Below are 24,158 nucleotides of genomic sequence, written 5' to 3'. Positions count from 1 at the left end.
TGAGATTTCTGCTTCTGTGGTGTACAGGCTGCCCAACCCTCTTAAATCTTATCCGTTGATATCTGCAAAGCTACTTGCAGGTGGCTGCTGTTCACTCACAGCTTGCACCTCATGCTCTGCTCAGTGCTCCCCATTTCTGTCTCACAGTCACTTCACCTGAGCCGTCTGGCTTAAAGGTCCCTCTGCTCTTCCATTAGGTAACTTGGAGTAGAGAACACTTAGGTGATATGACAGATGACAGTCATCGTATACACAAAAGTATACCAGATGCAGTCCTGTTTAATCATATTTAATGGCTTTATTAGATTTAATACATAATTAAAATAAGTTCCAAGGATAGTAATTAACTTAAAACATACCAATATATTTCCAGAGGGCTGGGTAAAGATAAAATGGTGAAGGGTCTGATATTCATTGAGGCAAATGTCATTTTTCTCTTCTTGCTTCTAGCAGAGATGGAAGCAGTTTTGTTTTATTACCACTTTGGTTCTAGGCTTAGAGTGGTGATGGAGGCTTGTGTCACTGCAGTCCCATCTTTCTTAAAATCTCTGGAAAATTCTGCAGACTCTCTCTCCGGTTTGATTTTGAAGGAAGGTGTTCTCCTATCAACAACATGCATTGCCAGAAAATCAGATACAATCTAGAGGAGCAGAAGTTGCTCTGTATATGTAAAAGTATGTTAGGCATCTAGTTCAGCAGCAAAAGCCTACCAGGCAGAGGAACTAGGATTTGACATTGTAGTCTGTAAGATTTTTATAGACTCCAAATGCAACAGAAATTGATTTACACTACAGTCCCAATTTCTAAATTTGGCTGTGGCTGTGTTTTCCATGCCTGTGTCTGGATTCTCAAAACAGACTTTGAGGAAGGTATTCAAACAGTGCAGCTATAGAAAACTGGTTTGGCTCCTTAAATTAGGAGGCTGGGTTCCTTTCAGACCCTGCTGGAGAGAATGAAGGTTCAGAGGAAAATCTAAAGCACCTATTGTTGTCTTCTGCTCTGATTCCCTCATCTGTTGGAACAAGCCTCTCTCTGTTGAGCATACAGGTAACCCAGGCTTCAGATCAGATACTTTATTTCAGTAATTTTGGTGCCTACAATAAGTGATAAAAGGATTCCTCTAGGTGTCTCAATTTTAAGTAATCAACCACAGACAAGATATGGCTGACAATAGTGAGGCCCATTTTTAAAACTGGCTGTAGCACATCATAAATGGCACAAATTAATCAAGGCAGGGTCATACTCAAGAACAATGTATTTTACTGGATTAGAATCATAGAATCGTTTGGGTTGGAAAAAACCTTTAAGATCACCAAGTCCCACCATTAACCTAGCACTGCCAAGCCCATCACTAAACCATATCCCTAAGAGTCAGGTCTACATGTCTTTTAAATATCTCCAGGAATGGCGACTCAACCACTTCCCTGGGCAGCCTATTCCAATGCTTGACAACCCTTTTGGTGAAGAAATTTTACCTAATATCCAATCTAAACCTCCTCTGGTGCAACTTGAGGCCATTTCCTCTTGTCCTATCACTTGTAACTTGGGAGAAGAGACCGATACCCACCTGGCTACAACCTCCTTTCAGGTAGTTGTAGAGAGCGATAAGGTCTCCCCCAGCCCCCTTTTCTCCAGGCTAAACAACCCCAGTTCCCTCAGCTGCTCCTCATAAGACTTGTGCTGTAGACCCTTCACCAGCTTCATTGCTCTTCTTTGGACACGCTCCAGCACCTCAATGTCTTTCTTGTACTGAGGGGCCCAAAACTGAACACAGTACTCAAGATGCGGCCTCACCAGTGCCGAGTACGGGGGGACAATCACTTCCCCAGTCCTGCTGGCCACACTATTTCTGTGATGTTAGTGACAGAGGAGCAGGACTTTTTGATCTCAGGGCAATCTCCCTTTGCAGGTGACTGCTACGTGAGCACAAACAGCACTGACGTCTGTTCAGCCTTGTGGCAGAGCCCCTACCTCAGGAGTGAGCCTTTGCTGCTTAGTCTTGCAGCAGAGTCTCTGTCTGGAAAGTCCCACAGTCTTGTCTGGGAGGTTTCTGTGTTTGGAGAGAAAGACTGCACCATCACTGTGGAATGTGATCTGTTACTGTGTCCTGCAGAGTCAAAGAACACAAATAAAAACCTTCTGAAGTAGCATTAGAGGCAGAGTTTGTCATTTCTGGGTCCATAATGATTTTCTCTGTTATTATAACAATTATATTGTTATTATAACAATTATAACATCATTGTTATAATTGTGCTCTGGCTTCCTTTCCAGTAAGCCACCGCCTAGTGAGGTGTCCAGAAAGAGATCTAGATTCAGAAGAAAAGCTGTTGATCAAGATACAAAGCAACTCCTTAATGAAAGGATGAACACAGCCCTTGGGCAAGGCTCCTCTCTGGGAATAACCTAATGCCAGCTGCAGTACAACTGAAAGGCTGCTTTGCAAGTCACCCTGGGCATTCTCCTGCCAGGTCTTTACATCACAAGGTGGCAAGTGACTTGTGTACTGCTGTCTAACAGAGGCAAACAGGACAGCTCAAAATGCCCCAGCATAAGACCACCTTCTCATTCTCTTATCTTTCACCATCACTTGCTAAAAACATAGTTCATTCTTGAAGGAAGTGAGAATGTACCTATATTATTCTGTAGTGATTGCAGCCAGTTCTCCATCAGTGTCTGAGAAGGTGCTGCGAAGAAATATTCTGCCCCATCTCGCAGCCTGTAAATAAGGATAGGAGAAGGTGAATTCTAGTTACTCTTGCCCTGTAGCTTCTGTCCTTGTGAGTGGGGCAAGCACTGTAAGACATTTCAGTTATGCCTCCTAACAACATACAGTCTTAGGTGAGTGTAGGCAAATACAACTGTACAGGTAGCTGTGTAGGTTTTTATTAGTGCAGTTCTCCATAAAACTTACCGCAACATGAAGGCATTCTCTTTCCTGATGTAATTTACCAGCCTCTCACATTTGGCATTCAGAATGTTGAGGGACAGGAGTGTGGATACATTCTGAAGGAGGATGAAATTAAAACAAAATGTCTTCTGCGTATTTTCTGCTAGGATTCAATTCCATACCAACCTGCAGGCTGACTACATACCCATACGATCTTTTTCTGCTTCTAACTTTATAACTAGGAACACTGAATAGGAAGAACTACAGAGGAACAATGGACTATTGCATTATATCTTGAAGGCAATTTTTGAATAAGGTATTTCTTTTAAGGAATATGTTTGAAAATTTCCAAAAGTTCATTATTCTGTCTTATAGTTGATATCAGTTGAACAATTATTGAATTTTCACTTAGCTGACATTTGAAAGCTAATTCATTACCCCAGCCCCATACGAAAGCAAATGTAACTCTGTTTTCTTTTAAAAGCATTTTTACATATGTAAACACAGAGACTACTAGAAAGATTCAAAACCCAAATTACCTTAGATGCTTCTTTTTCATCATTATAGAAATCAAGCTTTAATCCATCAAGTTTTACGTAGAAGGATTTCCAAGACCTTGAGCCTGGCTACATGAATAGAAATGGTAATAAAATTCAATTATTAGCTATATATTTTATTGGAGTAGTGAAATCTTTCATGTGCAAGTTCTACAGGAAGACAGGAGCTGCCCATATTATGATCACAGAAGCTCTCTTAGTTATGATTATCTCCTAGAAAAACAGAACCTGCTGTAGGTTCTGATGCGGGTGATTCAGGAAGGGTCTGAGTCAGGACTAAACAAATGACATAACCTGGTGCAAACAAGCTCTACAGCATGTTGTGGTCAGCAACAGCTTTGAGAGAATCAAAGTTATGTCTAATTTTGGTCACTAAAAGCCCCATATTTTTCCCAGCTGGAACACTGGCCCTTGCCTGCTAGTCATAGTCTAGTTTTGTTAAGTGCGTGGTTTTAATCCAATGTGGCTGGGCTGCTGAATTCTTCTTCATTTCCTAAACTAACCCTAGTGGAATGCTGCTGAACACTGCAAAAGTAGTTGCTATTTCCTACCCCAGCTATGTACCACTGAAAGGTTAGCCTAGTGCCATGAGACTTTTCTGGATGAAGGATCCTATTACTTCTTATTTTGTTATGCCAGTGAATCAAGTTGACAATTTGGTCATTCAGAGAAAAGGAAGGGAAAAGTCCTGAGGAAGATAAGTTAGTTTTGCTTCTTTGGTAATATGGAAGATCAGTATCACAGCAGACTAAATTCAGTGTATCCAGAAGAGAGGAAGAAACTAAATTTCTCTTCCAGAAGATGGAGTCCTTACTGGATTCAATTTTTTAAAGAGGTCTTTCAAGTTAAAAGATTCAGAGGAAATACTCTATGGGACAAAAAATCCAAGACAACTTGTTTATGTGCAATACCTCAGCAAACACTCAAATGTCTACAGATTGGTGGTGAATATCAGAAGATTTCCTGCCCTGTTACGATCATTACCCTCCTGACCTGAAGTGATGTTTTCCCAGGATGAGAACTTAGATTTCAGTTTCATTCAGCCCTGGATTAAACAAACTATTTTTCAAAGACAAAGAGAAACCTTAATTCTTTTCTAGCACTGTTAGAAATTATAAGCATTGGGAGCATGGGAGTGAGGGCTTCCTCTGCCAACAAACCATCACATGCTGATACAGTGTCTTGGAACTTGTATTTTAATTTTTTTAAAAAAATATTGATTTTTTTTTTCTAATTCAGTGGATATATTGAAACCTGTATTTATAATTAGGGGAACATAATTAACATTTTCATACAGCCTAGGCTCTGGTTCATAAATCCATTAAATGTAGACAGACCCTGTTCTGCATCATTCCCATGACAGGCAAAAATTCCATTGTGTCTCTTTCTTAAGAACTTGATTAGGTACTGTCCAAGTCAGTGGACACTTCTTCATGCATTTTACTGGTAACTGAATTAAACCCACAGTCCTGAGCTCCTCTTCAGCAAGAGTTTATCCTGAATAAGTCAGACCAGATCTGGACTATAACTCAAGGAAAGATGAATTAACCCAGATTGATGGCATTTGTTTCTACCTGTTGTCTTCCTGGAAGGAGCTGGTCTCTCTTTTCTAGGAATCCCTCCATGTGCTGGAGATTTGCAGAACCCTAAGACACACAAGAACATTGCTGTTTAACTTTAAAATGGCCCTTAAACATATGTTATAATTTGTAAAGGTCTTTCTAGATAAATTCCATGCCAACTGATCTCTACTGCCTCTAGCCTTTACATTCACAGCACAGCTCGAAGTCCTCTCTAGGTTGCAGTCACATCTCTGATATACTACCCAACTAAAGAGAATTCATGTCCTTCTAGAACAATTTGCTCATGCAATCTGCTGTATCATGGCGTATTAATTAATAATATTTTTATATTATTAAACACAATTTACAACTTAAATTGCTAAAGGTATTCATACCACTCCTGCAATAATACTGAGTTACACTAATGTATAAAGTTGTACTGGTACACTTGGGTATGTGACAAACAAATTCCTCTCAAAGTAGAAGAGGGGAAGGGAACAATTTTCACTTGTCCATGAGTTAACAGTGCATTTCCTGCCAGGGTGAGTGAACAGGAGTTGCTGGTTCTAGTCTTGCACCAGGTTAGCTGTTTGGCAAGAGTTTCACTAAGTCTTGCCTCTCTTGGACTTCTAAACTCAGTGGACACTAGGCACCACCACCTCACATAGAGGGTACAGGTAAATCAGGTAAATCAGGTAAATCAGCAGTCTTGCCTCTTTGTGAGACAGTATCTTCTGGCTCAGCTTTTCTGAGTATTCAGCAGCATGAATAACTTCTAGTTTGGGAAAGAAAAACAGAAACCAATACAGTTGTCAAGACTTAGGCTATAAAGCCGAGCAAATTAAAAATGCTTTTAAGCTATACCTAGCTGCTTAAGTCAACTATCTTTTTGGAAAGCATATAAACTGCAAAGGCACATAAAATGCCTCTTCCTGTTTGGATCCATGAGCGTATCCACTGAAATGCCCACTGTATAGTGTTGTGACCTTCATACAGAAATTCCTATACTTCCTTACTTTTAACTAGCACAGGATAGCAGTTTTGTGAGGAGAGCCAGGAATCCCTGGGACTTACCGAAGATGCACTCTCTAATCTCTCCCAAGAGGAGTTAGACAGCAGTAAGTTTGGTGATTTATCTAGTGACCTTTGGCCAGGCTCGTGTGGAGTTGCCATTAGTTTTGTCTGCAGGTTAGAGAAAGAGGAGCCTCTAGCACTCTTTTCCTGAGGTGATAAAAGGCCTGTGGCATACAATTCTGACAAACTGCTGCTGCGTTGCTGGCTTATGGGAGTAGGAGATAAAGGAGAGCTAAAAGAACTGTGACTTTCCAAAGTTGTAGCTTGTGGGCCCACCATCTTTGGTGCAGGTGGAGTGATAATCTCACCGAGCCTCCTCTCAGCTTTCATTTCTGTTTTGTTGCTGCTCAGCACTTCTGGGGCTCCCCCAGCAATGAATTGTTGGAATGTTGATGGAGACTTTTCAATGGGGGAGAAAATAGTTTCAAGTGGGGCTCTCCAGGACAGGCTGGGTAAGGGCACAGATGGCAGTACTGTTGTGCTCTTTATCTCTGTCACTTTTGGTGGTGTATTCCTTCTGTCAGATGTTTTTCTTTTCAGAGAGGGAACCCGTACAACTTTGCCTTTATCCTTCTGCTCACTCTCTTCTGTGTCCACTTGTTTCAGAAGATTCATCTCCCTCTGTAGGACACAAGTATTACATTTTTGAAAATTACATTCATTGCATTCATGGGTACTTACGTAAGATTTTTTTACTTTAAGCAGGATTAGTTTTTCAAATACACTCTCTCCTGGCATTGAATTTTAAGGCCTGTACCGCCACTGGTGTTCTTAGATTTAGAACTGAACTTAATTACTATGTGCTAAGCATTATTTTGTTGGCCCAAACCATGAACACTGATGGCAGTTAATCTCAAATACAGTGAATCCTGCACTTGCTAAGTTCTCTAGAGGCCGTCTTTAATAACTCTAGAGAAACTATGCTTCTCTTCTGTGGTATCACTTCTTTAAGTTTGCTGTAGGAACGGTGAGTATCCAGGGGTGTTCTCATGGAAAATTTTAGAGTGGAGGACCTTTGTCCTTTCATTTAGCCAATTTGCAAATCACTGAACAAAAGGCAGACTCAGCTAAGTTAATTTTTAGCCTAATGCCAAACACGAATCTATGTTTTGCCGGTTATTTCAGGAAAACAATTTAAACAACCATTGAAACAGGATCTGGAGGCTGACTGAATATTTTTGGTACTTAATACAATCCATTGTAGAACTCTGATGCCAGAAAGAAAAAGGCCTGTCTCTGCCTTGGTCTCCCTTTATTTTCAGCCCTCCAGCACTGTCAGGTGGCTGCAGCTCCCTACTGAAATCCTGAATGAATCAAAATCTCTCCATCCATGTAGCAAGGGATCACCCTGTTTCTAACACAGCAATGTGCACTGCACATCCTTTTTGCTGCTCCTGGCAGAAGAAAGCTTCCACTTCTCCCCTAGAGCTTTTGCAAACTAGTTAGACTATTGTCATCCACATATCTCATTCTCAGCTGCACTATCTGCACTGTCTCAGCTTCGGTCACTTACTCCATCTCAGCATGAGTTCATTCTTACATGGAGTGACTAAGCCCCAAACATTCAAGGACCCACATCATCCTGTCTCATACACAGCTCATCAACCTTCTACTTCTCACCTTAGTTTTTCTGCTGAGCTGAGCAAATTTCTCCTCCTGAGCTGCAAGCATCTTCTCAAAATCATGGTGTTTCTTCAGTAATTCCTCTACTTCAGAGACTGAATCCTGAATGGAAAATTTATCAGACACAGAAATCCAAAGTCAAGTCCATCAGAAGAGATTATGCCTAAGATTTTGAGATTTACTCATTTTATTTAGCCAAATGATGATTCTGAAGTTTTTGTAATTGAATGTCTAAACCCCTGGTAGTGTGTGAAAAATCTTAATTTACATGTAAAAAAAACCCCAAAGGTCTGTACCTTGCAGTCTGTCTACTGTACATGAAAAAAGAGCTCAAATAACAACCTCCTTTTTCTCTGAAGCCATGTGGTACCATGGCTTCCAACTATGACTGTTTACACATAGATTAAGTACTTGGATTCCAGTTTGTGCTAGACACAGAGTTTATTCCTGCCCTACAACATATGCATCTTAAACCTCTGTCTTGCTTTCTGCTTATTTTTCGATACCTGAGTTTATGACATTGTTTTCCCATCTTATAAACCATCAGAAGACAGCCAACAATGAGAAAAAACCAAAACTATGGATGCTGGTATTTAGGTAGGAATTTACAAGCTAGCTATCAACCCATCTGTGCAAAACATTCTACTGCCCAACATGAGGTTGGGAAAAATCCCTTTTCCTTCTGAAACAGGTTCTCAGCACGACAAGGAACGTTGAACCCTCTGCAGGTTATCTTATTATGTGAAAAAATGGTCTGGAATTCTCTCCAGTATTCTACCACCCCCTAGAAGCCATCACCTCCTGGAGCCCATCACCATGTAAAATGCAGTAACTGTCCTGGGCTCACTTCTGTAAGAGCACAGAGCTCCTGCCTTTTGTAACTCTCAAGGTTCCGTTACTGTTTAGATTGTAATTAACCTCAGGCCTGAAGCCTCAAGCTCCAAGCGCTCCATATATGCTATTTCAATAGTCTTGCACTGTCGTTACTCACCCCATAGCTAGGATCTGAAAGAAAGCTCTCCTTGGCAGCCAGCCATGCTTCTGCTTGTTCTAGCTCTCTGCGGAGCAATTGAATTTCCCAGTTTTCTTCATATAACTCTCTCCTCATGTCCCAGCTCTCCTTTACCTTCTTCATCAGCTCTGACAGCTCTAACAGTTTTTCTTCAATCTAGAAAAACAACATTTGCAATGCCAGGAGGTGAAAAATCCAATCAGACTTCCATGTGACAGCCAACTAGTGTGTAATCTGCCCTCATGATCCAGAAGATGACCTCTAGATAACTTTGTGGTGTTAATATAGTTAGAAAGGATGTCTGAGTCCTCATTTTTCTTACTTGAATTCATTTAGCCTGTATGTTGCATAGATATATATTATAACTGTATGCATATTCCACACACTGTGTGACAAATATTCTGCTATATGCTTTCCCATGATGAAACTTTATACCCAGGCAATTTGTATTATAGAACTAGTGAGAACCAGAAGATTCAACAAATACATCCATTTATGGCAAGGCAGCAACAAAGACCCTTAAACTGTAGAAAGGTCTTTATTTCTTTCTACAAAAGTAATAATGCAATCTTGCATGAATTCTGAAGATGTTTTTGATAGTGTGATCGCTGGATCTGCAGACAGTATCAAGACAAGTTTGGGACCACTGCAAAGGTCAAAGTCAAGGTACATAGATAACAGGATCACAGAAATTTTAAGATTCTTGCCCCTTTGTCTCTATAACATTTCTGAAGAATTACATATCTTCTGGTGTACTCAGGGACATCATTCTATCCTGTAGTTGATTGCATTGTGATGTATTTTATCCTAGGTCTTGTGTAGTTAAATGCTAAAATCTCATTTATGTGGCACATGTTTTCTGTGGAATAGTGATACCTCCCTATCCCCCATCTCCATAGCCATAATCAATCCAGTGACTATTATTTTATGGTCAGCCACAAGATCAGTTTTTAGAGGAGTAAGAATTTTAAAAGGTGTTTTCTTTTTCTACATATCACATGAAGTCTGCAGCTTTTAATAGTACAGAACCTGATTGTCCTGTTTAGTTCTTCTGTTTTGAAAGAGACAAAGCTGCAACCCTTGCCTGTTCAATGTTGTCTTTGTTCACTCCTGTCTGTAAAATATTTAACTCATCAACACACCTCCACAGACATGAAATGTCCATTCTTCATCAGGTCACCTCCTGCCCGCTGCATTTCTTCATATTTTAGCCACTGCTTCTCTATCTCACGCTTGTATTCCTCATGACGCTTGATAAGCAGTTCAGCTCCCAAGACATCATTTGCCAGTTCCTCAGATATCACTAGTGCATGCATCTCATTGGCCCAGGCCCTACGGAGGAGAGTCAAAAGCGTAAAAAGGGAAGGAATCTGAGTCTGTTGGATACTCAGGAATGCACACATCCCATGGCTGTAGATATATGTACAGAGACCTTTATTTGCTCATGAAAGATATGAATATATAAATACATTGATGAAGGTTCAGTCATGCATCTATGGATTTTTATAATCTGATATAATATTCCCAGTGCTGTTTCAATACATAGCCTGTTAGAAAGGCAGCTGCAGCATCTTTACATACGAATCATTGTGCATTCAACTCCTCAGAACTGTAACAGCAAATGCCTAAGCTGTACACATTCCCAGTACTTTTATACGTGGTACAGGGACACAGAGACTTTCAGATGTCCATCTAACCATATCACCATGCATGAAAGTACTTCATATACATACAGAACACTCATGCAAAGAAGCATATTGATAGATAATTTTTAAGGAAGAAATTTCTACTCCATGAGTCTCAACTGGCATAAAGCAATGCATCTTGGTTTACTTGAGCTCAGGATCTATCCCTTAGCATAGTAAACGTCCAATAGTCAGTGGTAACCACTTCATTGTCTTTGTACTTCTACTTCTGTCATGGATTAACTCTTTCGTTAACTACACTGAATTAAAAATGTCCGTATTTCTTCCTGTTTAAAACCCCCCACAATTTCCATCAAAAATGTATCATTTTTGATGAAAATGACATTAAAATGATAAAATATAATGTTTTAATGTTGGTCTTCCACTGAGTATAGCATTATAAATACTTTGGTATGGTTGATTTCAACAAAATGAGATGTTTAGCTCAACATATCTTTTTTAAAAAATATGTTTTGTAGATGCTTTAAACAGTCATCATTTTGCTCTAATTCAGATTAAAAAAGAAAAAAATAAATCATGGTATTTCCCAGCAGCTGAATTCTTGCAAAAAACTGGCCCCTAATAAGAATGGACAGAAGAGTGGGTGCATATGGGCAATGGCATTAAATACAAGTGTGCAAAAAACTTTCAGCACTTGAGCAAGTGTTAACCTACTCTAGAAGGTTATCTTTAATGTAGTTGCTTTGATTCTGAGAAAAATGGGCACTGGTGTCTGTACAGGTGTACAAATGACTTGACTATCTAGCAGAGACTCCCGCATCTTCCTACAGAATCAACAGTATTTTCAGTTGGAATTGTGAGCCTATCAATCAAATCTACCCAGAGTGACTGAATTCTCCAAGACTGTCTAGGAAATAGTCTAAAAATGTAGGTTTGGCATGCATAGTGTGCTGCAGTGGAGTGGCATGGTCACCTCTGATGTGTGGTAAATTCTGTGAAGTGCTGTTGAGAAGATGTCATGTATGTCATGCAAGGAAGCTGCAGAGCACCTGGGACAGGAATCAAATAACTAACAGGTGTAATTTAGAAAATGCTATATAGCAAAGGCAAGAAATAAGGCCCACTGCCAAACTCAAGGGGCCAACACATACATCAGCTCCCTGCAGTCATTGAAGTAGAGCTGGACCTGTTCTGCCTGGGTCAGTCTTGCCTTCCTCTCCAGAAACTTCTTGTCCAGGTTTTCCCAGCACTCATCCACATCTGTGAGTCTCTCCATGATGTTTTCCTTGACTTGGGGGTATGTGCGGCTGAGGTGCCAAGCCTCTCCCCGAATACGTTCCAGCTCTTTCATGATGGCTCCTAGATCTCTCTGGAACAGAGTGCAGATTTTAAAGATGGTGCATATTTTTTCTAGCCACTGGCTGCACAGAGGCTGGAAATATGACTCTGTTAAGACTTTTCCTCTCAGTTTCCTCCTAGTGCTTTTTAACATTCATCATCAAACATCAAAGAAGCTTCTTTAGATATGACACACTGATTATTTTGATAAGGGTGGACCTGAAGTCTCTTGTAGTTCAGATAATACCTTTGCAATTATAATAACAATTTGGAATAGATTTTAGAAGAGAAGCTCATCCTTAGAAGCAAAAGCATTAATAACATGATATCACAATGTTAAAAACAGGAGGAAAAGGCCCCCTTCTGTGAAGCACAAAGAATATGTCAGGAGGCAATAAATTTATCTTTTGTTGGCCTGCAAACAAGACACTTGAGAGGACTTCAAATCAAGCATCAGTTTCTTTTTTTTTTTTTTTTTTCCCATTTATACTTTTCTGTCACTGCTTCATGACAGATCCCCTTACCTCTACTCCCTCAAGCTGCCTGAGAAGTGTCTGTACACCTGGAAGATCATATCCATAATCTTCTATATCCACCACTGCCTCTTTCTCCTGCATCCAGCCCTTTACTTCATCCACATCATGATCATACTGGTGAACTTGCTGGGCTGCTCTTAGATTCTGGAATAAAGAAACAATTTTACAGTAATAATATATATCATGTCTGCACCACAAAAAAAAGGGCAATCCTAATATGTCCTAATGCAGTACAGGCTGAATAAGAGTGGGAGTGAAACACCTTCCCAATTAAGTCACCTGAAAGTGAGGTGTTCAAGGTAAATTAATTCCCCCAAGTTCTCTTTGCCAATGGAAAGAAACAGATGTCTCCAAAGAGCAATTCATCCCTATGGAAGATGAATGATCAAGATTGAGAGCATGAATTGCCATCTAAAGGTAGCACTCTTAACCACAGAAAGTGTCCTAAAAAACTCACTTGGCATAGAGGCCTACACTGCAAACAGTGAAAATAAGAGGAGTTAAATGAAAATTAGGTTTTCTGAAAGAAGAGGATGAAAAAATGTTCTAATACTATTTTACATTAAAACGATATATTAACAATTGTCATGCATTTACTGCTGCTAACAGACAGTTGCTTGAGCTACTTTATAAGCAAAATGTGTATGTAACAGTAGCAAAAAGAGTTGAGGACATCTGACATTTTACGTTCTCCTTAAAGCAAACAAAAATGTTGAGTTCTATGTGTCCTCTCTGCTTTTCCAAACACATCTCTGACTGCACTTTCATGAGAGAGGGTGAGCTGATTTAACAGTTAACTGCTTCCAAAAGGTAGGGGTTCTGTCTCTGTGTCCTCTATCACCTTCTCTCCCATATCCCTTCTATGACTTCAAGTAACTAACTCAGAAAAAAAAATCTGGAGAGTTTTCATCTTGTTTAATAAGATGAAGTAGTTCAATAAAGAGTCCAATGAGTGCCAGAGCTGGCCTCCTGTTAGTGATGGTAAACCATTAGATTGGCTTAGTTTTTCAAGAAAACCAGAGCTAGCAGTGAATTAAGGAAAACAGAATTACTCTAGGCTGATAAATATCTTTCAAGTATAGGCTTTGCCAGGAACGGTAGAGTAAGCAGTGGCTATAAAGGGAAATGGGTGAAGAAAGAACAGAACAGAATACACGCAGTGCTCTTATAAACCTTGTGTTTCAACATGAGCAATGCAGTGGTTTGGGAAAGGAAGAAGGACATGGGAAACTGCAGGGAATTCAATGCTGCAGTTTTTCATGTATTTCCTACCTCTGTCCTTGTCTGGATGGCATGGCATAGTTTCTCCCATGTCTCATTGATCTGCTTTGTTCTCTTCTGGATAATGTCCATCTTGCTGTGGCCCTCTTTCTCTAGTTTAGATGCTAACTCATTTAAGGAGACAACTTTGGAATGTCCCAGAGGTTTCACCTCATTTACAAAATCTTTAAACTTTTTCTCCAGCACCTGTGGGATAAATAGGGACACAGATTTAGATATAAGAATTTCTGCCTTCCTCTATGAGAGGGGCAGGAGGAATCACTTTGTACTGTATAACACAAAAGCTATGTATTGCAGTCTACAGGTGCAAAAAAACTGTAGACTTGATAAACCCAGATGATCTGGAGTCAGAACGTGGCATCTATTGTCGTGATCATTTTACATCTTATGTCACAGGGAAAAATCACCCACATCCTGACAAACAGATGCTGCCCAGATCAAAAGCTAAAAACCATAACCTGTTAGGCTGTCCACATATGCAGCAGTTGTTGAGGAATGGATGCTATGAATTATACCTCTCTGCACTGGGTACCCTGAGGAGAAATTTATCCTTGAAATCAGCAGCTAGAGGTGTGAATGCTGCATCCCAGTGTTTTCTACTGAAATTGTTACAAGACCATGGCCCTGGTCATGTCAAATTTTTTAGGCCCTGTCAAACTTATAATCAGGGCCAGCAGTGAAGTGTGCTGACATCACTCTACCCCAAGAAGCAGCTAACTTTCTGATACACCTACTTTTTCTGTTGGAGCATGCTACCTCAGAGAGCCCTGTATAAGCAGACAGAAACTAGTTTGAGTTCTTGCTGTGGAGATAACTGGTTTGCTTAGTTTTTGTTACTGTAACAGGCTTCACTACCAGCAGCTACACAAAACCTGCAGCACATATACTCCTCCTTTGCCACACAATACATACCATACCTTTTATTTTCTTTTACCTCAACATCATCTAAGTCCTGCCCATAGTCATCAGACTCTGCTACAGACAGTTTACTGGAAAGCCACGCATCCACCAGCTGGAATTCTCTTTCAAATTGATAGAGCTGGAATTGTTCTTGCAGGCGTTTTCTCTGGGTCTCAGCCTTCTGTAGGAGAGACTGATAGTCTGCTAAGATCCCCTGGAGCTTTGAAAGTATGGCTGGTCTGCAAAGAACAAGAATCAGAAGGTATGTATTTGTTTTACTGTTCTTTTTGAACACTGTCTTTTCTGACAGGCTGAATTTGCAACACCTTCAAAATACAGAATAAAACAGGTAACATCATGGAGCGAGTTATGCCAAGCTGTTAAAACCAGCTAGTTCAGGAAATTAAAGTATCTCATATGAATGGCTGCTGTTTTCACTTCCTCCTCCCCAGACATAAAAGCAAACTGGCAATGAAAAACAGTGAACTGTCAAGAATGTCCATTTCCTTTCCCAAGCACAGTGGTTTTTTAAGCTTTATGGTAAATGAGAAGTAGATGACAGTTCCTGGGAATAGACAATGGACAAAGAAGTTGATTTGCAATAATTGGCCTGTTGTTAAAAAACAGCAGTTGTGAAAACTTTAAAACAATCATCAAGCTTTTTGGGGGCTGTGTGTGATGGTGGTAAAGGAGGGATTGATCTCCCCTGAAGTTATATTTCTGAATGAGCTATCAAACAGCTACTGAAGGTTGAACTTTTCCATATTTGCCTTCTCTGAGTATTTCCGTTATACCTGGAGCAGAAGCTTGTTTGCACTTTCCTACCTCTCTGGGCTGTCTTTGTTTATTAAGCTGGCACCTGTCCTCTGTACTTTCTCAATCCGGGGCCTGAAACCATCCAAGTCCAGCTTGGTAGCTTCAAGTTTACGAAGTAAAGCTTGTGTGGATTCTTCATTCTTCCCATAATCAGAGGTCTCCAGGATGAAGCTCCTCTCTGCCAGCCACGCCTCCACCTCCAGCAGCTGTATAAAATACAGGGATGAACCTGAACACAGCTGTGATTTAGGTCAAGACAAAGAAGACTGGAAAGTAGTGGTTCCCAAAGGGAAACACAGTGAAAACAGAGAGCGGCTAAGGTGCCTTCCTGGAATGCCATCAAACACACTATTCATAAAAATGTGTACCCAGAACCCAGTAATTATAGTTACATGTTTATCACTCACTGCAGTTAGTTGGAAAAGTAACTGTTATTTCTCCACTGCCTCTATATTTACCAGATGATAGGAAAAATCAGGACAGTATGAATTCTGCTCCTATCTCAGCACTTGCATCCATTCAACAATATAGGTATTGGTTCTTTTAAGCAAAGGAAGACCAAAATAAATCTCTCATCTTTACCTCATTCAGGAACAGATGGGCCTCATATGACTGCATGAGCCGCTGTCTCCTCTCTTGAGCCTCTGTCTTCAAGGTTTCTACAGAAGTCTCAAGCTCCTTCAGATGCTCCATAATCTTGCGTGAGGCTGAGTGGCCTCCCCTTACCAGTTTCTGCCCTGTACTGAGCACTGCTTTGGTCAAAGCATCCCGACTGCTTATCTCATTCTCCAAATTCTGGAAAGAGTAAAGAGTAAAATGACAGACAAAAAAAAAAAGCTATGGTGATTTCAATACCAGCTAATGTGGTCATGTAATCCCATTATAAATTTGTTTTCTATACACAAAGATGAGTCAGAGGTGCCAGGTCTGAGTGAATGCTCGAAGTAGAGTGGAGGAGTTTTTTGGGGTGAAGGAGTGATTATAGAAATCAAATATAGCCATGAAGTTTGGACCTTGGTGTGTATCCACCTCAGAGTGTGAAGGGAAGAAGTTCTAACGACAAACCTCTTATCTGTAGATTCCACTGAAATATATCCACTTCCATCCCATTACACAGTGTTTCTTGAATTAAAACGTGTCAAGGGAAGAACAATCCATTCACCCGCTCAGCAGAATTTATCACTTGCCAATGCCTTTGTAGAAGATGCAGCTTTGCATAACAGCCATTGCAAACACTGTGGGTACACATACTACCAGGCAGCCAAGAGGACAAGGAGAGGGGAAAACTACCTGAACCACTTCTCAAAGACTTTACTTGAAATTAATTTTTGAAGAATGGTAGATTTTAAAACCATATGTATACCTCCATATAGCCATTCACATGATATTTGCCTGGGTGGGCAAGGACCATGCCATCAGTTTGTCTGTGTATATGTGCATTCCACAGCTAACTATGCCTGAGCACTTTGACCACAAAGCCCACCATTTCACAATTGTTCTGTTTATTTTCATAGCTATGAAACAGGCAGTTTCAGAGTTAGACTGCAATGCTGTGTTAATGTAGAAGAGATGCCCTCTCTGAGGAGAGGATCTGCTTTTTCAACTTAAGTATTAGACTTGGCTGGAAAAGAGCTCTGATTCTAATCTTGCCTTTAATTCCCCCTATTAATTTCAAGACAGCCACTATGTTGTTGAAAAGTGACACTGTATCTGACCCCAGCAGAATGGAATCCAGTGGCAAAGATTATAAAACATCTTGTACTGTGTATTAATAATAAGCTAGCAGCATGAAGAACAACTTTGCAGTTGAACATGTAGGAAATGTATTCACAGTACTTCATTTATAACAACAGGAATTAAAAAAAGGGGGGACGGGGAGGGACAGTGAGGGGAAAACTCTGTTCCAAGTCAAGCAGTGGTGCATATGTGTATTATATTTGTGTATAAATGCAATTTTGAATGACAGTATTTTTTAATTTTTTTTTAGGTTGATACATTTTACACACAATCTCTTTTTGTGGTAACAAACCAAGGACTGAATTTTGAAAATCTGGCTCATTAAGACATAAAATAGTATATTCAATTCTTGACTTTCATGTTTCCTCTAACATTTGTTTGCCTGTAAGCCAACATTAAAAAAAAAGGTGTAGAGACTCTAGCTACTAAAAAATTGAGAATTCAAAGCTTATATTTTAATCCTGTTTCCAACAGAGTAAGAAGCAAAATGGCAGGAAGAATTGGCATTTTATTATGATCTATATCTCCCATTCTCACAGTTCACTGAAATATTTTGAGACCTCGCCAATTAACACAAAGATAATTGCAGCCTAAAGGAGCATCCCCACTGTTCCTTCAGTTATCCCAAATATTTTCTCAGATTAATTCAGTTCAAACATTCCTTTCTTCCATGAACCTAATTATTTCCCTACCATGTCAATCAGCTCATAATTTTTAGGAGTAATTGTACACATAGCAACATTAATACTTTTAATCATGAGTAAACGAGCTTTTTGTTCTTACTGTCTTATCTCAAAGTCACCAACAGCATCTTACTTAAATACAGAATTTTTACAAATATGAGAATTACACCAAATACTAAGAAGGTGCAAAATATTCAGTATATACCCATGCGAATTACTCAGGAATATTCTGGAAGATGCATTGAAAAACATTTTACAATTCTTCATTAAACTGTGACTACACCTAGGATAAATAAACTTTTTAAGAGACTTCATCTCTGTCCTAGTAAGTCACCTGTAGCAGTCTTGACCTTTTATCCTGGGGATATTTAAAAATTTTTGTAAGTTCAGATTTTTATTTGTAGATAGGCAGATTGCACCAAATGCTTTGGCTTACTGTCTCTCTCTCTCTCTCTGTGTATATATACATATATATCACACATAGTCCCACTTTATAAAATCTGTCTTTCCCAGCCCTATTGCAGATTGCACAGATTTTCCCTGGGAGTACTTGGTCTGGCACTTAAACAGGCTGTCATTTGCTAATATTAAATACCAATAGTTGTTGGAAAATTTTTTGTTTCTTCCACCTTGTGTTTGCAAAGAGACAGTACTCCTTATTAAAAAATTATTAGGAAGGCAGCTGCTGTTTTATTGGTATTTGAGATGACAGTGTTCCAGCCACTGCTTTCTCTGATGGCCCATCTGAACCTTGCGAAGAAATTCAGCAGCTATCTTGAAAGCTACCACTGGACGGAAAGTCAGCTAAGGATCATCAAAATATCCTGTTAACTCCCTCCCTCCAGAACAGAAGGAGTTTTGGGGAAAGATGTTGTCCTGGGAGCTCATCCTGAGACATCTGAACAATGAGCTTTCTTGGATGTACTTACTGAGTTTCAAAGCATATTTGTTAGGAACATCAGTTGCCCAAAGAATCTATGACAGCACGCACAACGGTTTGTAAAATCTATTTTGTATTGCAAAGTCCAGGTTTTGAATTCAGTTCACAGAAAGAGAGAATGTGTCCGCAGAAAAGCATGTAGTGTGGTACCTACACCGCTGCAATGATAAGGAGCATGGAATCCCACAGGTTGCCAAGTCATGGACATACCCTTCGAAAAACATAATCATCATCAGGATGAGGATAAGAGTAATCCCTGGCAACATTAGTCCTGTTAGCCAAAGCATAGCAGATGAAGTTTGCCAGAGGCAAATTGAATTCTGTGTTCTCTCTTTGATTCTACAGACTGAGGATGGTTCTCAGATAACATTACCTGGTGCTTTTCTTGTAGACTCTGAACAGTTGCCAGGGATTGACCATAATCCCTGGAGGAAGCCATGGGGAGCTTCTCATGAACCCAGGCCAACTCCTCATCAACATCTCGAAAGAACTGGTACTGAAGTCTGCTTGCCTCCAAACTCCCACGTCTCTCCTGCAGAGGATCACGTAGACTTTTGTATCTGCAGGTTTTAAAGGGCACCCAATGAGGACCACAAATTAATAAGAAATGAATGCAAAATGTTCTTTTCAGAATGATGTAGAGAAAGAAAGAAAAAATATACAGGGAAGAAAAAGGCTGATTAAAATAGGAAAAATATGGCAGGAGACCAGCCAGGCACTCACACACCTCTGCACCAGTTGATCCACTCTCTCTTCTAGTTCATCAGCAAGGAAATGTTTCTCTTTCTGGAATTGCTGAGCCGTGACCACAAGCTCTTGCAGCCGGTCCCTGTGGCCAGTAATATCTTCCTCCAGTTCCTCTTGTTTCTTCAGATGACTGTTCAAAACCACCAGATCATTGTTACTATATGGTGCTTTCAACTCACTTTCCACATCTTCCAACCATTTCTCCATGTCTTCTACACTTCGTTGAAAATGAAGGCCCTGAGGACAAGCAAGAAGAAAACGTCATTTAAACCTTTAGGACAGACAGTATAACATAAAAATCTTGGCCACTTTCAGTAAGAATTACACACAAACATGGAGAAACTTCCCAGTGAACTCTTATCAGATATGATGGTGGTCCAAATGAAGAAATGGATTCAGTCAGAGTGAACACAAGAAATGATGCAGAGAACACTAACAGCTAATCTTACTTGTGTTGCACAAATACAAATGATGGACACAGTACCTTAAAAGGAAGCCATTTAAAGGGAGAGCTCTGTTTTATACCCACAGAGTGTCTGATAGCCCATGCAAAACTCACAGTCATGAGAAGTCATGTGCCTGGAGCTAGAAGGAAAAGCAGCTGTGGGATTCTTTCTCAAAGTGTTGGAGAAAAGATGCCATTGCGACACATGCAGAGAGTTGACATATATGAGTGAATGCATTTTCCCTCAGTATCCCTCTCTGGAATCCTGACCTAAACCAGCAGCAGAAAGCAGAAGGGAACACAGCCTACAAATCCTTTCCCCTCTATAGGGATCTCCAGTTCTCCCGCTGATTCCGTTCAATCAGTCCACACTTAGTAGTGTCTTTGCTCTAATGGTCTAGAGGAATCTGGTTTGATTGTGTCAAGTAATGCACTCATAGATGAGATGTGTAGCAAGGCAGCTGTGCTATCACTGGAAATGACACCAAGACCCAATCACTGGCAACCCTATATTACCTTGTAAGCATCCTGCAGCTTGGCCCGTTTATCCTGGCAATTTGCTAGCAGCTCCTCCCATAGCTCTTCCATTTCTTGTAGTCTGGACTGAATGGCTTCAGGGGCATAGTGCCTCTCACGGAGCATCTTCTCCCCTTCCTGTAGTAGAGAGAACAGTCAAAGTTTTCTTCCTTTGCTGAATGCACCAAAATTTACCACTTTTGTCTCCATAAACAAAGTCTACTGGCACTGCTATGTAAAGGGCCAGCTGTACCCATCACTTCCTGACATAACAGATAGAGGCTGCAGAGACAAAGAAAAAAGATAAAGGCAAAAGGCTTATTGAAACTAGGGCAGAGACTGATTTTCCAGTTGTTCTGGCTTCTAAAGTTATTTGAAATGATAGAAGACAATATTAGAAGATAGAGAGTAAAGAGAATCTTCATTACACAACAGCTACATTGCCTAAAAGCTGGCAGGGAGCCTCATTTGCAAGCACTCATTTTTTTTCTGTGATGTCCCACATTTTATGATCACTGTTTGAGATTGCCCAGCCACCTGCCCTTTTCTATTCCCCTCCTTGCATGTTAAGAGAGAACTATCTCATACAAGTGAACCACTGGATAAGATAATAAAACCTCCTTTAACCTGTAGTGTTATACCACTGTATTATATAGAATCATAGAATGGTTTGGGTTGGAAGGGACCTTAAAGATCATCTAGTTCCAAGCCCCCTGCTATAGGCAGGGACACCCTCCACTAGACCACATTGCCCAAAGCCTCATCCAACCTGACCTTAAACACTTCCAGGGAGGGGGCCTCCACAACCTCTCTGGGCAACCTGTTCGAGTGCCTCACCACCCTCACAGTAAAGAATTTCTTTCTAACATCTAATCTAAATCGACCCTCCTTCAGCTTAAACCCATTACCCCTTGTCCTGTCACTACACTCCCTGATAAACAGTCCCTCACCATCTTTCCTGTAGGCCCCCCTTCAGATACTGGTAAGCTGCAATTAGATCTCCCCGGAGCCGCCTTTTCTCCAGGCTGAACAATCCCAACTCCCTCAACCCGTCCTTATAGGACATAATAAACGTCTATCTGCATTTCTAGTCCCTGACCTGCAGATGCTTAACAGGTTGGCAGAAGAAGAGGTAGACGGGGCACAGCCAGACCTCCATCAGGTAGAAGAGTCTGTAGGTATGTCCTTAAACTGGGACCAAATTTGCTTTAGAAAGCTAAACTGAGATATTTCTACATTTTGCAATGGGGAAGAGCAGGCACAGCAAGAGAAAGATGCTATACCAGGACAGCTGATGTTAATTTTCTTCTAAAGAGCTACTACTAAGGCTATTCCCAATGAAAAAGACAGGGCATCAAGAAAAAATGAGAAAGAGATTGTGCAAACAACTCTCTAAAACCAGATTTGTTTAGAGAGAATTGTAACTCCACCCTTTAACCCTGCTGCTGTGTCTGTACATAGGGGTTGGGGGTGGTGGGGTTAAAAGGTTAAAAAAAAAAAAAGGAAAAAGGAAAAAAAGTAGCTACAATACTGGATGAAGGTGAATCTGAAGAGGGAATCTACCTTTAATGCTTAGTTATCTATTGCAAAATACAGCTAGTAAGCACTGTGCTGAAAATGAGGTTAATAAACATGTAACAGTCTGTCCTTCCAAACACATCATCTGATCACAGCTTCTGCCAAGTATCTGACAAGGCTTGTCAAGACTTCCCTCATATCTCTCCTACTAGCATGTCTCTAGTTGCAAAGGCAACACTTCAAAGTTCTTCTCAATCCTTTTTGTTGGATACATCTTGTCTGATTTGTTGAAGTTGTGCATCCAAACAGCTAGGTTCCCTGCTGGAAAAAAACAAGTGTACCTCTAAAGTGGCATTCACCCCAGAGAGAAGCTCCTGAAGTCAGTGGATTGAATCTTTAGTAGAAAACACCCATCTCTCTCCATTGCATGCACAGTGAATATAGATAGCAAGCTCACACTACACAGTAAGAGAGAAATTGAAAGAAACCAATGGACACAGAAAGTTCTTGATGGATTAAAAGAATAAGTTTCCCAGTCCCCTCAAAGACAACATGAATGATATCAGTGAAGGGGCAGTGATTCCCCCTTGCTTGTTTGAGATCACTAACTCAGAATGTCTGCAGAGCCTTCCATGCCAGCTGCCCACCCTTGCCATCAACCCGCTTCTCTCACAGATTTGATGGAGTCCAGGCGATTTCTATTGGCCATGATCTCTGCTTGGAATGTCTGGTGCTTCTGCAGTTTGGTCTGCAGATTGCTTGGATCCTTCCAGCTATCATCCTGGGCAATGCTATTCTTCTCATTAATCCAGGCAGCCACCTTTGGGGAGGAAAGAACAGAAATAGACAAAACCTCCCGTGTTTCTTCAGCTCCAAGCTGCCAGGCTCTTCTCTAACACGTATAAAACATGGGACTACTGAGTGGAGACACAAATGAGTTGTCCTTCTCAGGTTCTGTTTCCCTAAGCGCCTCCTGTCTTTCATAATGGGTCTCCCCTATATCACTGTTTACCAACACTATTACCTGGAAAGGGGGCTTCTCCATGAGATAGTCCCCATACAGTGAGAAAGTGCGTGGCCACGTGTGCACATACACGTGTGCATGGGGGAGAAAGCACAGTTATCTCCCTATTTCTAACCCATTATCAGTATCTCACAAGAAAATAACTAATTTGTCTCTTGCCATGAATTTTAAAATGGTGCCGCATTGCCTTTTAATGCATTTATTTCTTCTGCATTTTGCTGGTGTCCAATGGACAGTAGATCTTTCATCTGGTGACTGGAGGGAAGCTGTGCCTTGAAAGCTGAAAAATACCCCTTCATTCTTATCCTCGTCTTTCCCAATATCATCTTATTCCAGACTCAGTTCCTTCATTTTTCTCACAGTAAATCCCTTCAGGGATTAAGATCTATGCAGTGCAGTATGTTTTAGGAAACCAGAATACCATGAATCTTGTGTAATTGTACCTCAAAGGAATTCCTCAGCAACTTCTGCAGAAGCCTTGATTCCTCTAACAGACGTCTGCGAGCAGCAGCATTCTCCAGCAGTTTCTCTTTTCTGAGATGAAGACAGATATGTGAGGTAAAAGCCACAGAGTGAATTAGATAGGATAAGTGTTTTCAATTTTCATCTCTAAAACACACATGATCTAACCCTCCCTTCTCTAGGAGAGAAATGTTCATAATATGCAGCCTCCCGTGATTTGGACTGTCAGAGAAGATGCTCAGGTCACTATAGGAAGGTTTACTAGCAGATGGATATGTTTAAAGTACACACAAATTCTGTATATATGATATCTGCCTCTAGGAATCACCATTACTGCCTTTCAGGGTACAAGAGAACATAAACTCAGCATGTTTCTTATGTGGAAAGCCTGTGTTATGGTGGTATTTGTCACTGGCAAACCAAAGCTACACCATCCTTTCATCTTTCTTCCAAATAAGGACCTGCAGCACTTTATTCATGTTAATGCAGGCATGACATAGTTTGATCGTGTTAATAAATTCATATGTTCTCTTTGTAAGTTTTATGTATATCTTTTCATCTACCATAGCACTGAATACAACTGCTTCTCCTGTCAGCATTTGTTTAAGATGAACAGTATGCAATGTGCTAGGATAAAGTAATTCACACGAAAGGACATGATCTGACCAGAAAAATTGCAAATGGTGTAATAGACAATTTGAGCAGGGCTTTAAGATCAACTCCATTAGAGCAGTGAAAAAGCAGTTGTGTATCAAATAGCCTTTTTTGATGGTATTTAATGGCACAGCAGGCCTCTGTCTTTTGTTTGCAGCACTGTCCCTAAGGCCATGACAGGATACAGAATTACAGGAAAA

The 24,158-nt window shown here is 40.4% G+C and overlaps 1 protein-coding gene across 1 annotated transcript in view; it reads right to left on the bottom strand.

Moving 5' to 3' along the window:
* Nucleotides 1-300: 300 nt before the first annotated feature.
* Nucleotides 301-24,158, bottom strand: part of SPTBN5 (spectrin beta, non-erythrocytic 5) — a 98,404-nt gene continuing 74,546 nt past the window's right edge. The window contains 22 exon segments of the mRNA XM_010305543.2: nucleotides 301-486; nucleotides 488-602; nucleotides 1,972-2,107; nucleotides 2,631-2,716; nucleotides 2,912-3,003; nucleotides 3,427-3,513; nucleotides 5,019-5,090; nucleotides 6,081-6,701; nucleotides 7,701-7,805; nucleotides 8,695-8,871; nucleotides 9,858-10,047; nucleotides 11,513-11,730; nucleotides 12,224-12,379; nucleotides 13,508-13,702; nucleotides 14,451-14,655; nucleotides 15,242-15,438; nucleotides 15,815-16,027; nucleotides 18,966-19,152; nucleotides 19,320-19,576; nucleotides 20,301-20,438; nucleotides 22,492-22,638; nucleotides 23,286-23,376. Coding sequence (XP_010303845.2) covers nucleotides 427-486; nucleotides 488-602; nucleotides 1,972-2,107; nucleotides 2,631-2,716; nucleotides 2,912-3,003; nucleotides 3,427-3,513; nucleotides 5,019-5,090; nucleotides 6,081-6,701; nucleotides 7,701-7,805; nucleotides 8,695-8,871; nucleotides 9,858-10,047; nucleotides 11,513-11,730; nucleotides 12,224-12,379; nucleotides 13,508-13,702; nucleotides 14,451-14,655; nucleotides 15,242-15,438; nucleotides 15,815-16,027; nucleotides 18,966-19,152; nucleotides 19,320-19,576; nucleotides 20,301-20,438; nucleotides 22,492-22,638; nucleotides 23,286-23,376 — 3,745 coding nt within the window. The 3' untranslated portion in view covers nucleotides 301-426.

Source organism: Balearica regulorum, chromosome 5, assembly GCF_011004875.1.
Source record: "Balearica regulorum gibbericeps isolate bBalReg1 chromosome 5, bBalReg1.pri, whole genome shotgun sequence".
In the NCBI taxonomy this organism is placed as follows: domain Eukaryota; kingdom Metazoa; phylum Chordata; class Aves; order Gruiformes; family Gruidae; genus Balearica; species Balearica regulorum.
Note: the sequence above shows the minus strand (reverse complement) of the source record. Positions and strands in the feature narration are given on the sequence as shown.